The following is a 22,611-nucleotide window of genomic DNA, read 5'->3' on the forward strand; positions in this document are numbered from 1 at the left end:
TGTGTGTGTGTGTGGTCTTTTTTCTTTCTTTCTTTTAAAGATTAATTGTACAAGCTCCAGACAATGACATTAAAACAAACAGAACTTATGCAAACACGGGTGGGAAGAGCTTTACCAGTGAAGATGATAAAAATAAAAAAGATTAATTATCACAAAATCCCTGCTATAAATGATTTAGCGTCATCTTTAATCTTCCGTTCAATGGATCTACATAGAGGTTATTGCGTTATATAATGAGCATATTGCTGATACCAAGGGCCTGTTTCATGTTTCATTTAGAGCAGCTTTATAGCTTCAGAATTCCATTATGAAATCTTCCCAGCAGCTGTAAATTTACAAAGCTCCATTGGCTTCAGTAAAGTTATGCTGATTTACCTCAGTTGAGCATCCTATCCAAGAAAAATATTCATAATTTATAATGCGGAGAGGTCTGGATTGTTTCCTTTGTTTATTAAACAGCCCTTATAAATGTGAGATTTTAAAAATGTACACTGAATGGATTGTGCAGCCGATTATGGCGTAAATGTAGTGAGTCTCAAGCAGTTAAATAGTAAGTACAGTTAGAGTGATCAATTAATATTCTGAACCCACTCTGCAGTGCGGTTCCATGCGCTCATCTGCAAGGCTATACATGTAGGAACAATGATGGTAATCCTGTAGGATAAGGAAGTTGTACTGCAGGAAGCTTGGATGACTAACAGGGCAAACCTGTTGAGAATGTACAGTGGGTCAAATGGTGCAGAATTTTTAATGTGCTGATATCAGCATACAGTTGTTTGGCTTAAGACAGATCAAGACAGTTTTAGTCCATTCAAAAGGCAGCAGATTTCAATAATGGAACATGGAGTTTCGTAGGCTGAGCATGAAAGGATCTGGAGCTTATTGGCTTTTCAAATTCCCATATGGCTTGTTAGCTTGCCATCACTGGTCCCGCTAATTTTAGACATTCTTTAAATCTAAAATGGACTTACAGACTGCTGGGTTATGTGCTCAATGAAGCAGTGATAAAGCAGTTCTCATAGCTGCATCAGTACATGCTGAACTTTATACGAATCTACCCAACCCTCATTCCCATCATATTGATTTCCCCTGGCAAGTGGTCCTAAAATGGCGTTGATAGCCACAATGGAAACCTTTTGTGCAAAGTCCTTTCTGTCCACTAACAATGGACAGAATAAAAGAATCAAAGTGCTTTTTCCCAGCTGAATGGAACTACAGTATATGTATATACCATCTGATATCCCTTTCCAGAGTATTAAAAAAAACAAAAACCATGCTCTAAACTGGAGGAGATCTTGAGGTGAACTATAACAATATATCTGTCACTATAAAGAAATTTGAGTCAACCTGAATTTGGACAAAATCATCTGGAGGACATGGAATATTGCTTGTAGAATAAATGGCTCAGAGAAAGGTATAGCGTTGGCTGATGGCTACATTCTTGAATACATTCTGATTAGGTATAAGGCACATTGAAAGGAATATAATGAATTTCAAAGGCAGCTGTAATATGTTATAAAGAATAATTCAAAGAAGGAATAAATCCCGACAAGATCAAAGCTAACCTTGGAATGATCAATGTGAGTCTAGCTGGTACAGGATATAGTCAAAAAAGAATCATGGTATCATCATTACAGTCTGGAAACAACTTGGAACATAAAGAATATGTCATTATTATTAGGTCAACCTGATGCATGTCTACATGTTGTGAATTAAGCTTCTGTGGGTCTTACAGACCAATCAATCAAATATGTGACGGTTGCCTTTTCGGTTATAAACACTGAACGGTCAATTCGAGTATTTGTTTTATGGTTGTTATTATTAGGCAATAACTCTGAAGCCAACAAACGAGTCCATTTTAATGAGTATTTGTTCAGTGAATTTGGAGCCCATCAGAAAGACTTGTTGGGAAGAAAAATTAATTAGTACAAACGTGAGTGCAAATTTTCTGGACTTTTTTTGTTTTGTTTTGTTTTTCCTTTTACTTTAAAGCATTTTGTTTGAAGTATACAACTTTATGTGCACAATACAAAGTTTGTACGGTTTCCCTTGGTGACGATAAAAAGTGGTTTTATTATTATTATAATTATTATAAATGGGAATAAAAATTAAAATGAAAAAGAGAGGTCACAGTTTTGTCATTGGTATGTGAAGGTTGTTCCAAGGACCCATCCAGAGTTCTTCATCATCTGACTGTGCATGATCACTGGGCAATTCCAAAGCTTCTTTGATACCTTCATGATCAAGAACGGACTCTTGGGGTTCTGTGCTTTTCAATCTGCTTCCCCCTGCTTTTGTTGCTGTGTTCTCCGGGTCTATAGCAGAGGCAGCAAAGGAAACACTACAGGGTCTGGTGTTCAGTTTATCGTTACATGATGCCCCTGTTGGAAATGTGTTCAGCGGGATGTTTTCCTCATGTGTTACTCCTAACTTATCAAGCTTCTTGAATTGTTTTCCCAGTCTTGCAGGAGAAGTGACCTTCAAATTGTTCGAAAAGCAGCTTCGACGGGTTCTAATAACTGACCCATTTTGGGCTAGATAGATATTGCCATTGATATTGGCTTGAATATTGGGGTTGCTGAGACGGTTCCTCTGGCTTTCTGGGGCACTGTCCTCTCCGGTGGAGCTGGACTCATATTCAGGATCGAGGACCAACTTAATCCTTTTCTTTTTGGCCCACTGGAGGACAACAAAAAGAGAGAAATTATTTAAGTACCTCCTTGTTTATTTTTAACGCAGAACAAGGCTAGTTTTTTGTCTCTACTAAAGCATAGAAATAAGATTTATGATTGTCCCTCTGATTAATGTATCAGTTTACACTAGTTGCTCACAACATGCTCTTGGAAACTGAAGGTAGGTGCATAACTTGTAATAACATTGAGAGAATTAGTAGGAAACAATGATTCCCTTAAACATCTTCTCCTCTCTGGTTTGTAGCATGAAGGAAGTTTATTTTTAATCATGTGGAAAGTAGGAGACAGTGACAATCTGTTGTGGAACTTGGAAAGTAGAGAATATAAGATCTTTATCATTCGAAGCAAATATTTGTAGCTCAGGGTTGAACTGTGGAGTCCTTGGTGCTCTCTGAGCCTTGTTGTTTTCTTGTAGATGTTTCAGTGCCAGACTAGGCAGACTAGACCAGATGAACCATCAAACAGCACAATACATCCTAATCAAGGAGCTATTAACTCAGGCAATCAACCAAGCAGCAAACAACAGCCCAATCGAAGAACTCCCAAGGAGAGAACAACACCCCGACCAACACAAGCAGGGCAAGCCACGGTATATAAACTGAGAGCAAGGCCCACTCCCTCTTTGCACTGAAGATGTTGCCTAGTCTGGCAATGAAACGTCTGCAAGAAAACAACAAGGCTCAGAGAGCACCAAGGACTCCACAGATCTTCACCATATCATGACATTTTATATAGCATACTGAAAATGACCTTAAATTAATATACTTGAAGTTAGTCTTGAGTTTATATTAGTTAAAATGTTCCAACTTGGGAAGAAATACCTAGGGATGGCCTTTGGTGCCATTTATGGATAGAACATGGGTACAAATCTCTATCAGTGATATAGGTGCTGGCTGGGGAATTCTGGGAGTTGAAGTCCACACATTTTCAAGTTGCCAAGGTTGAGAAACTCTGATCTATATATTTACAGTAGTGCTTAAAAGTTTGCGAACCTTTTTGAATTTTCAGTATTTCTGAAACATTTCAATAGGTTTTTGACTCACTTAATTTGGTTCTCTTTATCTAGTTTTATGAGCCTCATGTGGTGCAGTGATAGGTGGCGGTATTGCAACCAAAACTCTCCCCACGACCTGAGTTCGATCCCAGCAGAAGTTGGATTCTTGGGTAGCTGGCTCAGGTCAACTCAGCCTCCCATCCTTCTGAGGTCAGTAAAATGAGTACCCAGCTTGCTGGGGGAAAGGTAATTATGACTGGGGAAGGCAATGGCAAACCACCCCACTTTATAGTCTGCCAAGAAAACGTCGCAAAAGCGGCGTCCCCCGAAGAGTCAGAAAATGACTCAGGGATCTTTCTTCTTATCTAGTTTTAGGACGTGTGGAGAATATTTATTTATTTATTAAATTTATATGGCCACCCATCTCACAAAAAAGTGACCCTGGGCAGCCTTTAAGGTCATACTTATGCAGAAATATTGAAAATTCAAAAGGGTTCACAAGGGCCTCTGTATATCTGTCTCTGTGCCTGCATCACCTCCATGTTTCAATCATATGAAGGTATCTCTTGAGGAACAGATGAGCTACATCTGTAGGTATCTCCTGACATTTCCTATAAATCATAAAACAACTGTAGGGGATACTGTACACCCTACTGAGGGATCTCTCAGCATTGATTTAGTTTCCAAAATTTGTTCATTTGAGCTGGTAGCTCAAAACTCCCATAACTTGATGCACATCCTTCCATGATTAGATAATGAGGATTTACTTAAAGTTCCATGCATGATAGCCTTATTATGACATAATTCAACTATCAACATGATCACAAAATTAAAACTGACAAATGACAAATTTTGTTAGCAATAGGGGTGGTACTCATGCAAATAAGGTTAATATTTTAAAAAATAATTGCTTCTTTCCAGAATAAGTCATTAAAAATACTATATAGTAACAAGAGTTTATGAAGAACACTTGATATTTCTTCTTATCATGGCTCATTATATCAAATGAAACAATAATTTTCATGTCTCAAGGAAGTGCAAGGTATGGACATGATTAGAAAAAATGAAAATGTGACTGTCCATACAAAACAGCTCTGACCACAAGGATCTAATATGTACATGTATCTCATCACTTAAATTCATTATTTTATCCAAATATGAAATTCAGAAACAAGCAGCTAAAGATTGTAGTAAGAGAGTCTATCCTTATAATTAGCACTAGCCAAGGAAGTATAATGAAAAAGTACCAGTCTAGTTAAAGATTAATTTCCATGCAAAAGAATAAAACTATCTATCAGCTTCAGGAATAAAGTGATAGACTATTTGCAAACAATTTTACAGTGAAAAGATTGGTTATAAATAGAATTGTTTTTTAAAAGCATGCATGCATTTTTAGGAAATGCAAACCATGCATTATAGTATTTTACATATGTTTCAGTGCACAACTAATTCACATAATTAAGCATCATGGGACAAGTTGTTTGTGTGAATGAACCATCACTGGAAAGAAGGGTCACAGCAGTTCACACCACTTCAAACATCTCTACTGCTGAATAATCAAATGAACCAGAAAGCGCTATGATTTATACTGCTTGAAATAGCTTCAAAATAAACTTTATAAATGTTCCTGTAATCTAGAAATGGTGCATAATTAAAAGCAGGCTACATTCATTAAATATGTCTTCTTGGTTGTGTCCTCTGATGAGGACGAATTTGAGTTGGCTCGTTTTTCCAACCTTAGTTTCCACATCTAGCAGCATTTCTAAAATAAAAAGTGTACTTGAAAATTCTTATCTGTATGTATATTTTCCAATATATACACTTTTTTTATTTCCCCAATATCCTTATTCTAGAATGCTTCACATGGTACTGAGGGATTTATAAGAATATTATACATATTTAATTCTTGAGGCCTCTTGACCTTTTCAGACTGGAACATGTAATTTAACTTCTGCAAAAGTATGATTAACTTCCATATTTTGTCTACCTAGTTTGTTCTGTGAGATTTTCATAACGCTTTCTCATTTGCAAAAAGCAATACAGAGTGCACAGCAAACAAACAAAAAAACCCACTTTACTTCAAACTGTCTAACTATAGTCTCACTTTTCTTTTAAAAGGATGTAGAATCACTAGGAATATCTGATTCTGTAGTATCTGGAACATCTTTGGTATCATGGGCTGACTCCCCTAAATATCCTGCAGGGACTTTTTTCTTTATATTTTCACTTTTCATGTCTTCTTTGGAAACTGTTGCTGATGTTGATTTCTTGATAGTGCTTTTCTCCTTTTCACTAGCATCTAGATCAATCTCCTTTTCACTGCTCCCTGACTGTTGGCTGGAGGCAATTTTTTCACTGTTGGAGATGGCTTCATAGTCACCTGATTCCTCCTCCTCCTCCTCCTCGTGTTCTTCTCCTTCTTCCTCTTTTCCTTCTTCCTCTTCCTCCTCCTCTTCTACAGCTGAAGGCGATTCTTCAGTATCTTCAGATATTTCAGCTATTGCATCATCAAACTCACTTCCAGCTCTAGAATGTTTTTTGAAACTGGACCCAGAGTTCTTGTTCTTCCTTGCCTTTGGAGTAACTTCACTGCTGATGGAACTTTGTACTGATGATGAGATTTTTGACTCTGTATCATCTTCCACAGTGTCAGAAACTTTGCTCTGAGAATTGGTTGTTTCGTCTTCTGAGTCACTGCTTGATGTGGATCCCGATGAATCTGAATGTTCTTCATCAGAGTCCACCGTGCTTTCAGTAGTTTCATCTCGGTCTAGTGTAACTTTCAAATAATCTTTATCTGATTGAGAAGTTGAAGAACTACTTTCTGATGAAGAGGATGAGGATGAGGATGTAGACTGATCAGTCATAGAAGATGACGTTCTTCCTTCCTTTTTTCCATAATCACTACCTTCGTACTCGCTTTCAGCTGTGACACTAATTGAGATTCCTGACTTAGATTCAGATTCACTTACTTCCTCAGAGGTACCACGCTCCTGACTTTTCTTCAAAACGCTAGCACATTTCGATGCAGGGCCAAGCTTCTTTGAAGATGGTACATCATCTGCTGATTTCTGGAAACCTCCATCCACTTGGTGTGCTGCCACTAGCTTGGCATAATCAGAATCTTTGCTTCTTCCTTTTTGTAGCATCATTGGAGATATTTTTGCTTTTTTCCACGGGGATGGTGCTGCTTCAGTTGTTGCTGGCCTGTGAGCACTAACTGCTATTCGGCTCAGCTGCATCACTGCTCTTAGTTTTCTCCTTCCCTGCTTTGGAGCTTCTTTTACAGTCTTCTCTTTACCTATAGTACTAAGAGCTAATTGAGATCCTGGTTTCTGGGTTACAGTTCTTCCAACTTGACTTGTCCCCTGTTAATTATATAAATGGAATTTATATATGGCTTCAGCATGATTTTGGAAAACCTTTTGGAATGAAACTTGATACCATAGAATACACAGGGAGTGAAAAAATGGAGCAATTAATATCCAGCACTTACCTAGAACCAAAATAAACATGTGGATCACAATTTCTACAGCATCACAGGAAACTTGAGTCTAGAATGTCTGTGCAGCATTTGTTAAACTCCCTCGGTGGCAGTTAACCTTTGCCTCAATAAGCATGATTATTATTATTATTATTACTTTTTAAAACTTGAATAGCTGTGTATTCAAGTAATATGGGCAATAATATTTTCCTAAAAGAAACTCTAGTTTGGGAGCATTTTGTGTGACTTGTAATGGGAAAGAGCACATATGTGGGGGATTAGCAGAGATCATTCCCCTTTAATTATATATCTCATATCACCCTGATATTCTACAAAGGATTTTAGATTATCCATCCATTAGCTGAAAAACTTGAATTTTATTATGATAAACATTTTTATTAGTACTCTGACCACTAGAGGGTACTACAGATCTGAACAAGAATAGGAGATGTCAAAACCATATATTTTTTAAAAATCCTGGGTTTAGGGAGTAGCCTATATATAACTATAAATGTGGTATAGCTGGTTAGCGGAATGAAACTCTAATATATGCTACTCCCCATGAGTTATTGGCTGTTGTGTATTCAGCCTACCAATACTAAACATCCTGAAGACAGTAAGGGAAAGAACAGTTACTAATGTGGTATAAAGTTCAGGGACGGAGAAGATGTATTTATTTCAGAACAACAGTCACATTAATTAACATGCCACTTCAGTTATGCTACTGGATGCAACTAGGCCTCTACAATGCTCAGAGGGGAAAAATGTTACTACAGAAATAATAAATGAACTAATCCTTGGCCTTAAGATAATGTCAGTTGGTTATTATTCCAAAGGCAGGAAATAATGATAGATGATCCACTTAAGAAATATATAATGAATGACAGTTTCAAGGTCTGCTGATTAGAATTCCTGCATTCACTTTATAGTATTATAAGCACTAAAGGATCCACTTGTATATATTTGAACTTTTCAAAAGTCTGTGTTGCATTTTAATTCTGATTTCATGAATGTGGTAGTTTGAGGCCCTTATTTAGAAATATATTGAGTGTGGTTTTCTATTTTTTTTCCTACATTTTTTGATTGGCAGAAATGCAAACACGGATAGTGATATGGATCCTAAGATAAATGAATGGAAGCAGATGTTTTTGGGGAAGACTCCCCCTCCAGTTCAATTTTTGCACTTTGCAATTTTGCATTTCCCTGAATTTATTTTGTCCCAGGAAAGACAAGAGCCTTCCTTATGACTATGGGATGAGATCATTGGTATGGGGGTGGCAAGCTGCTGAGGAAGAACAAAATTAAACCACATTGGGCAGAAGTTTGCCTGGTTTTAGACCGCTCTACCAGCACTATGATCTCAAACAGTTCAAGAACGTAAGCATGCCTCTTTCTTGGGGCATGCAAGCAAAAACTGCAAAACTTCCCTTCTCTGAATTTCTTTCCATTTGCTTCTTTTAGGATTCTTAGAAGTCTCTGAATACAAAAACGGTAACCTACTGCATGGACAGAATATTAGAGCTTTTGCTTAACAGAACAATGAATTTAAATGAATTTTGGAACAGCATCAAACCTACCTCTGCTTCTGTTGAAGTCCCCTGTGGACTATAATAATATCCACCGTCACTCTCCACAACCACTTCACCATACTCATCATACATCCCAGAAGGAGACAACAGGCGCCGCCGACTTCCATATTGAGGCAATTCGTACCTGGGGGAAAAGCCAGGTACAGACATCTTCCATGTTTTTATACAAATAGATTAAATGTATTTACAAGGACAAACTAATGTACTTCTCTACTACATTCTTTTTACTTATTCCACCATTTTCAGTTTCTCCATCCCTTGCCCAGTGAAAGACGTAATTTTTCCTTGGCTTACCCTTGAGAGATGTCTTCACATTCTACATTCACAGATATAAACAAAAACCAAAAAAGTAATAATCAGATACTAACAGCTAGATTTGCAGTTGTTGTTGCAGTTATAATTATATTAGGAAGTTGTATACGCAAAAGGAGGCATTTTAAAAAAACAAGGTAAGTAATAAATACCATAACATCCTATTTCCCGAGAAACAAAATCTCATTAATTCCAGTTTATGGCACAGCTATTTGACCAAAATGCACTAGATACCTCAACTTTATTAAAACATAGCCAGATTTGTGACTATAACATTATTTCTACTGCCTAATGCTTGGGATAGGAAGAGTTCCTGTATGATAACATATCAACAGAGAAAAACATGTATTTATGTTGGAACAGATTATTTTTTAAGAATTTTAAGTCACCTTTCAGGTGCTCATACTTTGTTTTGGGTTCTGTGATGTGGAGACAAAAATAATGCCACCACCATCCTAAAATAAAATGTATATGCATTATATCACATCTAACAAAGAATTTCTTTGTTGTTTATTTGATTTACCAGTTGAAGATCTCTTATGCAACTAGATCCAATAACGTAACAATAATCCACAAATCTATCTACCAGCCAAGTTACCTACCTACTTATTGATGCTGGCCTATGACTGTAATAAACTTTAACTACCTATCTATGAGGATTCATTCTTGAACATAAACCGTGAATATAATCAGAGTTAAGTGCTTTTTAACATAATGGATTTTGACAAGAAGTTAATATTATGGATAGGTAAATCTTTCCCAATCTGGTGTCTTCCAGATAGGTCGTGTATTATAGGAATTGCATTTCAATTGTACTTCATGACTGAGGAAGCCTGATAAAGGAGGTCTGATGTTTAAATTAACTAATGCTAAATACTCTTGGACATAGTCTTCAGATTCCAGCCATGATACGTTTGCCATAAATAATAACAGTAGAGAGTCATAATCTATGAAGTCATACTGAAAATAAAAAGTGAATCATACCCATGTTCGTAACTGTAGTAATCTTGCCCATAATACTCTTGGCCAGGATCAATACCGGACTCCATTGAAAGTTCCTGCAATTCAACAGGAATATGCAAATCCATATGTAATTAAATGTAAACAGCCCCGAGTACAATATGTCAAAATGGCAACGGAATAAAGAGAATTGTTGCTTGGCCTTTTGAGGTTAAACTTTGGCCATCAAAACAACAGTGACATTTCTGGATGATTTTTTCCATATGGCTTTATGCTCAGACGCAGGAACATTCAAAGTTCTGTGGTTCTGTTCAGAATTCACATTTGACATTGTAGTAATTCTAGGCCAATGCCCTCTATAAATGCTTTTTAGGATTTTGTTCAACTCTATTTAGAATTCCAAAAAGATCCAGTTGACAGATGGTGCACATTTATGCTAAAGCTGAAAAAACAGTATTTTGTTATTGTGCTTTATGCACACTCTTGTTTAACATGTTTTCTTATCCCAACTCTTTACTTTATTGCTAAATATTTTTTAAAAATATTGTTCAACATTCAATAAGAATTTAACTTATTCACAGGATGTGACAGCTATTGAACAAAACTATAAAAGACATTACATAATTATAGTAGTATATTATATATATATATATATATATATATATATATATATATATATATATATTAGTGTGTGTGTGTGTGTGTATAAATAAAACAACTATACACTATTTATTGTAGACCACCCAGAGTTGCTCTGTGAGTGAGATGGGTGGTGACTAAATTTGAAATATAAATAAATACATAAATAAATGTTCATTTTGGGATTTATTCCTTTCATAACTTATTCTGTAAGGCTGGCACTCATTCTTGGTGGAACTTTTGTTCTGGCTGCACAACAGCAGATAATGAGATTGCATATAACGACACTGTAAAAAAAGTACTTTACATACGTACAAAAATCCATGCATATGCATAAAACACACACAAATACACCAAATACCATGGATACATGAAATTAGTTACCATAGATACCCCAATCTAGTACATAATTTTCTATATAACTATGGATACATGAAACTGGGGAAACTGAGACTGGATAATGAGGGTCACTTGGATCTGAAGGTTTCATAATATCAGGTATGTGCAATTCAAATCTTTGTGTGTGTATGTGTAAGCATTTTCACAATCTCTTCAGGAAAACATCACAAAGTAATTTACTGAAAAGGACAAAGGGCTTTTACTGCTCCCAACATTCTCCTTCCTTCTTTTTCTTTCTTTCAGACACATAAACTTCCCCCTACTGATGGAAGGGAACACCTGTCAATCGATCCATTTCAATATTCTCAAGTCTATTTAGGGCAACTGCCTGGCTGTATGACTGTCAGACAGAGGAACAGGTTACCTACATGAAGTTGTAAATTCTTTCCTGAAGATCTTGAAAACGAACAGAAAAACAAACAGAAAGACTGGATTGTCATCTGGCAGAGAAACTCTAATAGATCCTGCTGTCTGGTAGACCAGACCAGGAAATCAACTCCACAGGAAGGTTAAAACTACTTTTATTGAGGTTGGCTATAATAACAGAACCTTGCAACTCTGATTTTGCTATACCATCCTCTCTCCTGCTTCTTGTACTCCAGTGAATCAGAGAGGCATCTGCCTGAGCTGCTTCTGAATGTTAAGTTGTTCTGGACTTAAAAAAATGGTCCAGCCCCTTTTGCCTAGATAATGGTTTCTCCATATATCTGTCAAGGTTATCTTCCTTACTCTTCACACCTGCACTGAACGATGGCTGTACTTGAAGACTCTAAGCTGCCCCAAATTCTAGGATTCTAAGCTAAGTGGCACCCAGGGATTTTTGCAGTGTATGGTCAAACAGATCAAGATGGCAGCTGTGACATTGCAACTGAAGCTCCAATGACACTGTTGTGGCCACCATTTTGACTTTTTTTGACCACACCCTGTGGACCCCTCTGGTGGCACTTCTTTGCTTTGATTCACTAGCTTGGGTTTCAATATAGTCGTGTTCCCTTCCCTCCTGCTGGATTAGAAATATCAAATATGATGTGTAAAATACGTTGTCCACTTCTAATTATCTATTTTGTGAAGATGTAATTTGTCTGAAACCTTATAACAACAGTTATGTGGGACTACAATGAATTAAGGACAAGGCCAAAGACACTCCAACAGAGTTTACAGAAATATATCAACTTGAAAAGCCCTGAAATCAGACAGCTGAATTGCAAGGCATCAAACAAGATGTCAGTGCATCCAAATAGTTATATCGTATATTTATCTCCTTTTCCTTTGCTGACAAAGACAGATATGTCCCCAAAAGTGTGCCAGAATCTAGGGCTTAAGAAAGTGCTTTGAAAGTTCTAGAATAAGGGAGAAAATGGTACCTCAGGTCTGAGAAGAGAAGGTCTCAGCAATTGCTGTTGCTGACAAAGAAAAATTATAAATAGAAACACGTTCATAATATTTTATTTATTTATTTATCAAATTTATCACCGCCCATCTCCCAAAAGGGACTCTGGGCAGTTTACAGTAAAACATAAATAAAAATATAAAACTGTAAAACACTATAATACACAATAAAATAAATATGATAAAACCCCCGATGGCTGGAAGTTCTCTGTGGTTTGCAAGCCGAGCAGGGTCCTTCTAAGGAACTAACCATCCCCAGGAATGGCTACTCTCTCTCCCGCCCCAGGCATAATTACAGAACCAGGTCTTTAGCTGTTTCCTAAAGTCCAGGAGGGAGGAAGCCAATCTCACTTCCGGTAAAAGGCAATGGTAAATAATGGTAAAAGGCAAATAATTTTTACTGAAGCTGAAGAGCTGCAAAGTAATCTTTACATCATTATAACAGCAGTGAATTTGTTTAGGATTTTAATAGAGCTATCATTTAGTTCAGTATCACAGTGGCTTTTCTTCAATGCCAAAGGGCAAAGCAACCTCAGATTCAGAAAATGAACATGCTTGTGTGCTAAACTTCCTTTTGTGGCTTCATTATAAGTTGCATTAACAAGGTCCCTATAAGCTGCTAAAATGATTTGCTTTGGCAGGACAAACTGTCTCAGTTCTGTCACCCAACAACTACTTTAGAAGGACTCCTGTTAAAAAGGTCACTACCCCTAACTGTTATATTTCATTTTCCATATCCCTCTATCCTCACAGTTTTCAGTATTCTTATCAGAATAAACTTGTGAATTCATTTCAAATTCACAAGTTGAACTTTTATTTCAAAGTGCATGCACCAGGTGTAGGCTTCAATTAATAAGTGAAGGAAGCTCTATATATTTCATAGTCCAGTTTATGTGTCCAAATAAAAAAAATCAGTTACAAAATAGCATAGCTTGGACTGATTCCACCCTTCACACTTCTCAAGACTGGCCACTTAATCATACAACTTATAAGAATGACCAGGGAGTATCAGGGATCCAGAAAAGACACACTTTTAGGAATAATATCTAAAAGTGTATCTTTTCTGGATTCCTGATACTCCCTGGTCATTCTTATAAGTTGTGGGTAGCACAATATAAATCTTTCTTCTAGTGTTTAGCCTTTCTGAAAGCATTTAAGTCATAATTATTTTTATATTATAATAAATAATGTATTTTAGTGACTTTAAAAGTTTGGAATGTATGTAGCAAACGGAAGAGAAAAAGCAACCAGAGGTGCTACATTTAAAAGCTCAGGAAGACTTATGCACATCCATAATTCTCCCTGATAACATGTTATATTTTGTATTTGGTGAATAACCTAATTCAGTGGATTAAATTCTTTAGGCTAGGCTGAAGAAAATAGCTATAAATTAGAACTTTTTACTAAAATAAATGTAGGGAATATATATCTTACCTCTTGCTGTGTATATCCACGTCTGAATAATAAGAAAAAGAAAAGAAAAAGATGACATTAATTCAATTACTACATTTGTAAATATATGTTCCAAAAAAGGAATTAAAAACAATATGTGGGAACCTTGTGGGTAAATCCACTGAAAATACTGAGAAAGAAAGGATTGGTTGTTATGGCAACAATAAATGCATAGGTCATAAATATATCTAGCATAGGAGTACTATGAACTTGAATAATGGAATAAAGGAAATATGAATTCTAAATTGCTAAGGAGAACAAGGTTTTTTTTAGATTTCTTTAATCCTGCCTTTACTTTTTTTATAAATAACTCTAAAGGTGGGGAACATACCTAATACTTCTTCCTCCTCCTATTTTCCCAGAACCACCACCCCTTGAGGCAAGGTGGGCTGAGAGAGAATGACTGGCCTAAGGTCACCCAGCTGGCTTTCATGCCTAAGGTGGGACTAGAACTTACAGTCTCCCAATTTCTAGCCTGGTGCCTTAACCACTAGACCAAACTGGCTGTATCAGTTTTGTCTGATATTGGCTATATATGTTATCTTAATCTTTGGTGCCTTGAAAGCAATTATTGTCTTAGTTTCCCCTTCATCTTTTGGCAATTCATTACAGGAAAAATGGAGTTTCTATCTGTGCTTTGGAACTGCTATCCATATTTTACATCTGATTTCCATCTCCTTGCTTCTGCTTCTCTGCTACCCAGAAATCACTTCACAAAGCTAGTGAACTTCTGTTACATGAGTACTTCCCTTATATCAAAAAGAGGATTGATAGGGATGGACAATTCAGACCAGTTCAGTAGATCAGAAGCTCTTGTGCACAAATTTAGTCTGCAATTGAGCAATGATGATGATAATCACTTACACTTCTTAAGCTTGTTGAAGAACATAACATTGCATTTTTTTTAGTCTGTCCAATCATGTACAATTCTCAGAAACTGCTTTGACAAGTCCCTGCAGTTTTCTTGGCAAGGTTTTTCAGAAGTGGTTTGCCCTTGCCTCCTTCCTAGGGCTGAGAGAAAGTGACTGGCTCAAGGTCACCCAGCTGGATTTGTGCCAAAGGTGGGAGTAGAATTCAGTCTCCTGGTTTCTAGCCTAATTCCTTAATCACCACACCAAACAGGCTCTCAACATTTCAGTTACAATTACTAAAATTGTACTGCAGTGTGGTGTCCTTGCACACCATTAAATAGTTCTTGAACCAAATTTGTTGTTGTAAAGAAAGGGAAAAATCAATGCCTCTTGGGAGTTTGTTGAGCTGAATTCTCAGAATTGATTCCAAATGCTACTGAAAGGAATGGAATCATCCATCCAATCTGGCTCCTGTTTAGTATGTACAGGATTGCCAGTTTAGGCCCCTCATTATGCATTTACAGACTATTGATTTTGAATGTATATGTATATGTATGTATATTTGTATGTATATCCATATCCTCTAGATAGGGGCTTTTCTATTTTATTTGGATCTTTTGCTTAATTGGGATATACAGTACATGTGTTTGAGAAGAATAAATGCTTAAAATTGTGGTAAGTTCAAACTAGGAGAAAGACAGCAGATGAGAGAAACAATTTTATCATACCTAAGGGAAAAATAAAGAACAATCTGGAGGATCACATTTAATTTTTAATATTACCATCTGTAAAGCTTTTCAATTAGCATTCATTCTATGCAGAGGATTATTAGAGGTGAATTGTTGCTCTAGGCCATTTGATAGATAAATAATGAATGTTTAAAATGAAGATTATCAATGACATTTCAAGGTCTACTGAAGCCATAGTGAAACTCACAGCTTTATTTTCCTGGATGACATCTTCCAATGCCCCCTTCTTTTTTTGAAAACTTAGGTCTCACTTCTCTTTAACAAAGTGACATTGGGAGAAGGCAGTCTGCAGAATGCTTAGTGGCTGCTAACTGTGCCTGCATGGTTTTGTTTACATAGATCTAAAGGATTTCCTGTTTCTCAGATAAACATCATTGGTTTGAAAATATCTTACAACAGAACAAAAGCATAGATCAAAATCAAAGCAGGAAAGAGAATTTAGAATTAGTCTGTGTTTACCTTTTGGCTTGGACATAAAAAAAATATTATTTAAAATGTGAAAGCTTGAAAGATACTATCTATCTCCGTTTTTGACACATAAGCCTTGTTTCCCAGTGTCCAGTGGAAGGATCATTTTTCTTTCAAATCAGATTCTTTCAACTTTTCTGGGTACAGAATAAAATTTTCCAGAGGCTTTTAGTATAGTATGGTGGAGATATTTTGCTTCTGGCCTCTGATCAAGCAGAGCTGCAGAAATCCTTGCTACTCTGAGCTGCCTTAACAGGAGTCTATTTTCCAGTGCATTCATGTCTCTCTACTGTATGCAGGAAAGGGTCCTTGAGGTTAATAGCAACTATGTCTTTGACTATGCATGAATTGGTCCTCAAGGTTAATAACACGTGACTGCAAAAAATATCTCCCATTTCTAAGTGGCTTCAGAAGCCATACAATTTATTATACTTATATGGTACATTGTAGAAACATGTAGAAGGAGATGAACACTTAGTGCAATTTCATCTTACGCTGCGTGCAAAGGTACAGGATGTGTGAACATTCACACACTTTCCCTTTGCATGGTGCATTTTCACCTTTAGATATACTAACGCAGGAAGTGACATTCAAACTTTTTGTTTTCATGTTGCATAAGGTTGAGCATTTAGTCAGAAATCTCCCTTATGGAAGGTACGGAAAGTATCTTTGACTGAAGGAAAGGCAGCAAGTGTGTGTGCACTATTTTAAAATATTACAGAAATGCAAAACCAAAACTAATAGAAAGTGGGATTAGGGTTTACTGGTACATGAAAAATGATTTTGCATTTTAATGCTGAAATTAAACATAAATTGTATAAATTTTTTAAAAATATCTATTCTAAGTTGAAAGGGGGGGGGGGAAAGAAGCAAGCTGCTCAGGCCAGATCTAGTTACATCCACCAAATATAAGCTGCCTTCTGTATTTACAAACAGAGAAAGTCAAGTTATAAACTAAATAATAAAGTTACTTTTCTGGCCCCTGCTCTGCTGTTATTTAGAACAGCCATGAAGATCTTTTTGAGAGGGAGAGGAAGGCTCTTCGCTTCATTGTGCTTGCCATCTTTTATCTTTATCTTTGATGTTTTATTGTATCGTAATGATTGCAATTTCTTTGATTGTTGAGAGCTGCCCAGAGTCATTGAGAGTTGGGTGGCATACCAGTTTAATAAATTATTACTGTATTATTATGATTATGATTATAAGCATTAGCATTTTTCAGAGTAACAGTATTATCTCAGGAACTAATTCTGAGCTGAAGTTAAAAAAAAAAGTTTTGTAAACAAGCTTATATTGTATTGACTAACCCAATTGCTAATGGAAGGTCACAGATGATTAGAGATTCATTATTCCCTTGAGATTCACCAGAAACTAATTTTGAAAAATGGTGACAATTTGGTTTGGAATAATTTAAGACTTTGAAAAAAAATGTTCTCCTGTAGTAAATTTCAAAAGCCTCCTTTGATTGACTGTATCTGTCCTTCAGATCTACATGTCCACCTTTGCTTATATAAATTAGTTTTATGAATTCAAATATATGCCATAAACTTTTTTTTAGGATTTGCAATATGCTGCAGTAATACCAGATTTTGGCCTAGCATTCCTTTTTAATAAATAGCAATAATTGAGAGACTTGAAATTCAGGGTGTCCTAAAGCCCACAGCCATTTGGTCGTCTAGGGTTGAGTTGAAGTCTGTTCCTCCCCATCCAGACCTTCACAGCCTCCAGGCAATGGGAAAGAATCTCAGCAGCATAATTTGGGCAGCCAGGAGCAGGGATGTATAATTAAGTATCATCAGCATATTTAACCCTATGCCATTGGATGACCTCACCCAGTGGCTTCATCTAAATGTTAAATAGGACTTTGGAGAAAGTTGAGCCCTGAAACATTCCATAAATCAGGGCCTAGGGCTAGAATCCCCACCACCACCACCACCATTAACTGGAGGAAGGAGAACCATCAAAGAACAGTGCCCCACCACCCTGAATCCCCTAAGCTTATCCAGAAGGTTACATGATTGATGATATCAAAAGCCTCAGATCAAGGAGGACCTGGATGGAGATCTCACCTCTGTCCCTGGCCACCAAAAATTACCCATAAGGATACCTAATGCTGTCTCAGTATTATACCTCAGACTTAAACCAGCCTGAAAAGGGACAAGATAATCTGTTTCCCCAGAGCCCTTGGAGCCTTAAGCCTACAACCTTCTCAACAACCTTCCCTAAAAAGGTTGGGGAGACTGGAGGAAAATTGTCTTGTACTGCTGGATCCAGCAATGGCTCTTGAAAGAGGATGAATCACCACTTCCTTCAAAGCAGGTGTCATCATCCCCTTCTGCAAAGAGGCATTCACCACTGCCCAGAGGACTTGGTCCACTTCCTCAGGAATAGGAGACTCAAGCTCTCCCCAGATAACTGAACAAGACTGTGCCTTAATCAATTCCATAGGACTTGCACAGCCAGAATTCAACCCCAAGTAAATTTAAGCAACTTTATCTAACAGAGGCCAAGAACAAGGTTCATAACAACATTGCAGAGGCTCTCCAGGTTTCTCCTTATTCAGGAGGGACCAAATCACTCAAGCAGAGCCACTGGCCAGCTATCTGTAGACATGGTAAGAGGGAGAAATACATACATTTCACTGCTCTTATCACCATAAAGTAATTCCTAATAAGGTTCTTACCTGTGCCTGGTTGGATGTGCTCTTTTCCTCCAGTGATGCTCCAGGCATCGTTTGTGTCATCTCATCTCCTGCGGTTCCTCTGTAAATCAGAGGCCCTCCAACATCCATACACATAGAAAATCTGCACAGGGGCAACCTCATCCAAGGCCACCATCACCCACTCATTCCAAGCAGTGACCAAGGCCTTGGTCAAACCTTGCAGCAGAGATTCAGAAACTATTCCACATTCCCTCTGGAACCCCAACAGGTCTCTCAGGGACCTGAGACAGATCACTGCAGGGCAGGGGGACAACTCCAAGGTTAACAGGAGTGATCTGACCATGACAAGGGAGTGTTAATTATATCCCTCAACTCCAACTTTGTTGCTATTGGCCCAAGCCAAACAGCAGATCCAAGGAATGAACCCCCACAATGAGTCAGGCCATCAACAACCTGGATCAAGTCCATGATTGCCACGGTGGTCATGAACTCCTGAGCCAACTCTGAGTCCAGGCCTAAGTTGAAGTCCCCCAAAACCATCAACATACAAGAGAACAGCTACATCCAGGAGTCCACCAACTAGCAACCTACTGTCATCGTTAAAAAGAAGAAAAACAACCCTTCTGAATCATGAGACTCTGCTCATGATCACTCATACCTTAATTACTTCCCAGTTGAACTATTGCAATGTGCTCTACCACGGTACACCCATATAAAACATATGCTTTGTGAACTGCACTGGCTTCCAGTAGGTTTCCAGGTACAATTCAAGGTGCTGGTTATCACATATAAAGCCCTATGTTGCCCAGGCCCAGAATACCCAAGCATCCACCTGTCTTCTGCCTGTCACCAGATCCTTAAGGATGAGCATGCTCTATGTCCCTTCTGTGAAATAGTGTTGCCTTATGGGATTAGGATTAGGGTTAGGGTCCTGGTAGACATACCTTATCTGTCGTAGCACATGCCATGTGGAATAGCCTCCATGTTGGGGCATGGATGATCCCAACCCTATTGGCCTTTCAGAAGACCTTAAAAACCTGAGTCATCAGGATGTGACTGTTTATGTTTTAGCCTTGTGCTGATTGTGCAGTTTATTCTTTATCTGGCATCTTTGATTGTTTTTTTATTACTGTTATTTTCATATAAAGGTTTCTGTTTTTATTTTATTTTTATTTTATTTATTAAATTTTGCCACTGCCCATCTCCCTGCAAAGGGGGGACTGTGGGCAGTTTACAATAAAGATAAAAGCCTTAAAGTAACACAAACATACTGTAAATAGATATCAAACAAATATAAAGTAAAGCATAGATATAGTATAAAATCCAGATGACGACGATAGATACCGCCTATGTATATCTAAAGGGCCATTTTAGGGCACCAGCCAATTCCAGGAGTGATTACTTCCCTTCCCGCCCCAAGCGAGGTGGCATTTTATACTTGTTAGCCACTCAGAATTATTTAAGGCAGCAGCCATATAAATTGAAATAAATAAATAAATGTGTGCATATGTATCCATACAAAAAAAAGCCAAATAGCATTCAGCGGTTATATGTGTATAGGCAAGCATACATAGAAATGTAGGTGGATTTTCAATTTCTAGTGTATCAGCAGTGATGAAGCTCACAGAACCTGGCTCTTGGACAACTTTTGATCAAGTCATCCATTCTTGTGTCACTAAGAAAAAGTCAACCATCAAAGCAAAACTGGGTATTTTGAGACCTTTAACTAAAGGATATTTGTGATTTCTTACCTGTTGATGATGGATAATGTTAGCCCAGAAAACTGTTTTTTTGATGTTTACCCCACATGCCTGGTTTGCTAACATTAATTACACATACTTCTAAAATATGAGCTTTAGCCTAGGATTTTGTTTTTAAAGTAAGGAATGGAGGGGATGGGGAAGAAACAGTGAGCTAAGGATCAAAGTTGATGTCACAAGATAGATTTTTATTATATTGGGACCATGGTGCTCTAAAAGAGTTCTACTGGAGTCCTGGAAAACTGCGAAAAATGCTCCATCCTTTCTCCCCACGTTTTTCTCATGGCATCCACCCCTTTCCTAAGCCATGGATAAAAAAAAATCTAATGCTGTTTTGGACCACATTTCCCATTAAGCTCCAAGCCCAGTTCCAAGCTTCCTCCCTTCTTTATTTGTGGTTAATAAAAGCTTTTATAAAAAATAAGTCAACTGTTGTTGTATGTACTCATGATTGTTTATGTGGGGAAGGAAGATGGAAAACAAAACAATTATTTGCTTCCCTTTCCCAGCAATGTACTCCTAAGAAAAAAAATCATAGCATCTTCCCTTCTTGATTGCTTTGAACCTAAGCAAATGATAAAAGATTTGAAGTTGGATCTTCTACATTATTCCTGCTTTGGCCCTTGGCTCAAATATTTGTTTTCCCTCTAACCCACTTCCACTATGAACAAGGCTACCTTCACTAGAGTAAGGCAGCTAATTTAATAAAAAATACAATGTTAATACCATAAGTAGATTTTGTTTAGAGTGTTTAAAAGCCACACTCTTGCTAAATTTAGGCTTTGGGGAAATTCGGGCTTATACTTTCCTCTTTTTTTGTAGTAATTATTCAAATCATTTATTATTTTTGACAGGCTGAAAAAAATGAAAAAGAAATAGGCTTAGCAATGTAGCACGCAGTAGAGAGAAAAGTATTTTTAATAGGGTTTTTTTTTTTTTTTTTAAATGGCTTTTTACAGAAAATATATTACAAAAGTGAAGACTTAGAATGTGCAGTGTCAGTATATAAAGAAGTAATAAAAGGCATGCTGTGGTAACAGGAGGGAGAACAGGGTGAATGACAAACAGGAGAATCTTCATCAAAGCTACAAGCCTGTTGCCATGGCACGAAGCACTCTAATTTACAGAAGAAGATGATACATTACTGTAATATCTTTATTCTTTCTTTTCTTTTTTTCTTTTTGCCAAATCTGTTTTTTGTTATTGTTGTTATCACTTGTTTTCTGATGACATCCAACCATACTTTTCGGTGAAAAGTTAAGATTAACCAGAGAAGTTAACCACATTCCCTTTCTACAGGCCGTAATAGTTGCTCTCCTGAGACAATCCATTTTGACCAAACAAAATATCCCTCTGCTATTTAGCATCCCAACTGTGCTAAAACACACTTACGGCTCTTAGGTTTGTAATGTCTCATTTTCCTCCTTAAACATAGCCGAGCAAACTAAGAAACGAACAATTTAATATTCCAAAATGAAATAGTGGACCAGCTCAAGAAGAGTGATATCAGAGATTAGCAGACTGTGAAGGGAAGGAGGAAAGAGAAGAAGAAAGATAAACATCTGATCGGATCTAGGGTGTATGGGATGCATGATGCACTTGGCACACATCATGCATAAAGTCACGCAGGACTGTCATAGAGCAGTGGACTGAGATGGAAATTGCTTTTCAAGTTCCTCCACTAAGCTGTTCAAATTACCATTCCGTTGGTTGTGCTCAGCAGCTTCAGCTACAGTTTCCATACTTGTCATTGGCTTGGGCTTGTCTATGTCCTTAGACAGAATGAAATTTTTATTTATCTGACCATACATATTGGCCACCGATTTTTCAATCTCGGCTAAGTTCTGGATGTTTTTAAGAATCCCCTTTAGTTGCCTGCGAGAAGAGTCAGAAGGCTCTGACACACAAGCCTGTGATGGCAACGTGTTTTGCTTGGAGGTTGACCTAGTACATTTTGTAACATGAGTGGGTGAGGAAGACAGGGAAAGCCTCTGAGTGATGAGGAAGGGAGGTGAGAATGAGGGAGGAGGTCGTAGCAGAGGAAATGGAGAAGGAGGTGGAAGTGGGAGAGGAGGTTTTGGTGGGTCTCCAACACTTTTCATTTCATCTACAGGCATTTTGATCTTAAAAGGGGGAGTAGTTGGCTTATGGCTTGGTGGAGGGGATAACTGTTCAGGAACATCATGATGAGTGATGGTAATGGATGGTGC

At 37.4% G+C, this 22,611-nt stretch overlaps 1 protein-coding gene across 1 annotated transcript in view; it reads right to left on the reverse strand.

Moving 5' to 3' along the window:
- Window positions 1-1,963: 1,963 nt before the first annotated feature.
- PCDH15 (protocadherin related 15) overlaps window positions 1,964-22,611 on the reverse strand; it is a 357,851-nt gene continuing 337,203 nt past the window's right edge. Inside the window, exons 32-36 of the mRNA XM_063307469.1 lie at window positions 13,894-13,915; window positions 12,435-12,473; window positions 10,057-10,130; window positions 8,749-8,884; window positions 1,964-2,679 (exon numbers count right to left, since the gene is read on the reverse strand). Of these exons, the coding sequence (XP_063163539.1) occupies window positions 2,128-2,679; window positions 8,749-8,884; window positions 10,057-10,130; window positions 12,435-12,473; window positions 13,894-13,915 (823 nt within the window). The 3' untranslated portion in view covers window positions 1,964-2,127. The remainder of the gene's footprint in view (window positions 2,680-8,748; window positions 8,885-10,056; window positions 10,131-12,434; window positions 12,474-13,893; window positions 13,916-22,611) is intronic.

This window comes from Candoia aspera, chromosome 6, assembly GCF_035149785.1.
Source record: "Candoia aspera isolate rCanAsp1 chromosome 6, rCanAsp1.hap2, whole genome shotgun sequence".
In the NCBI taxonomy this organism is placed as follows: Eukaryota; Metazoa; Chordata; class Lepidosauria; order Squamata; family Boidae; genus Candoia; species Candoia aspera.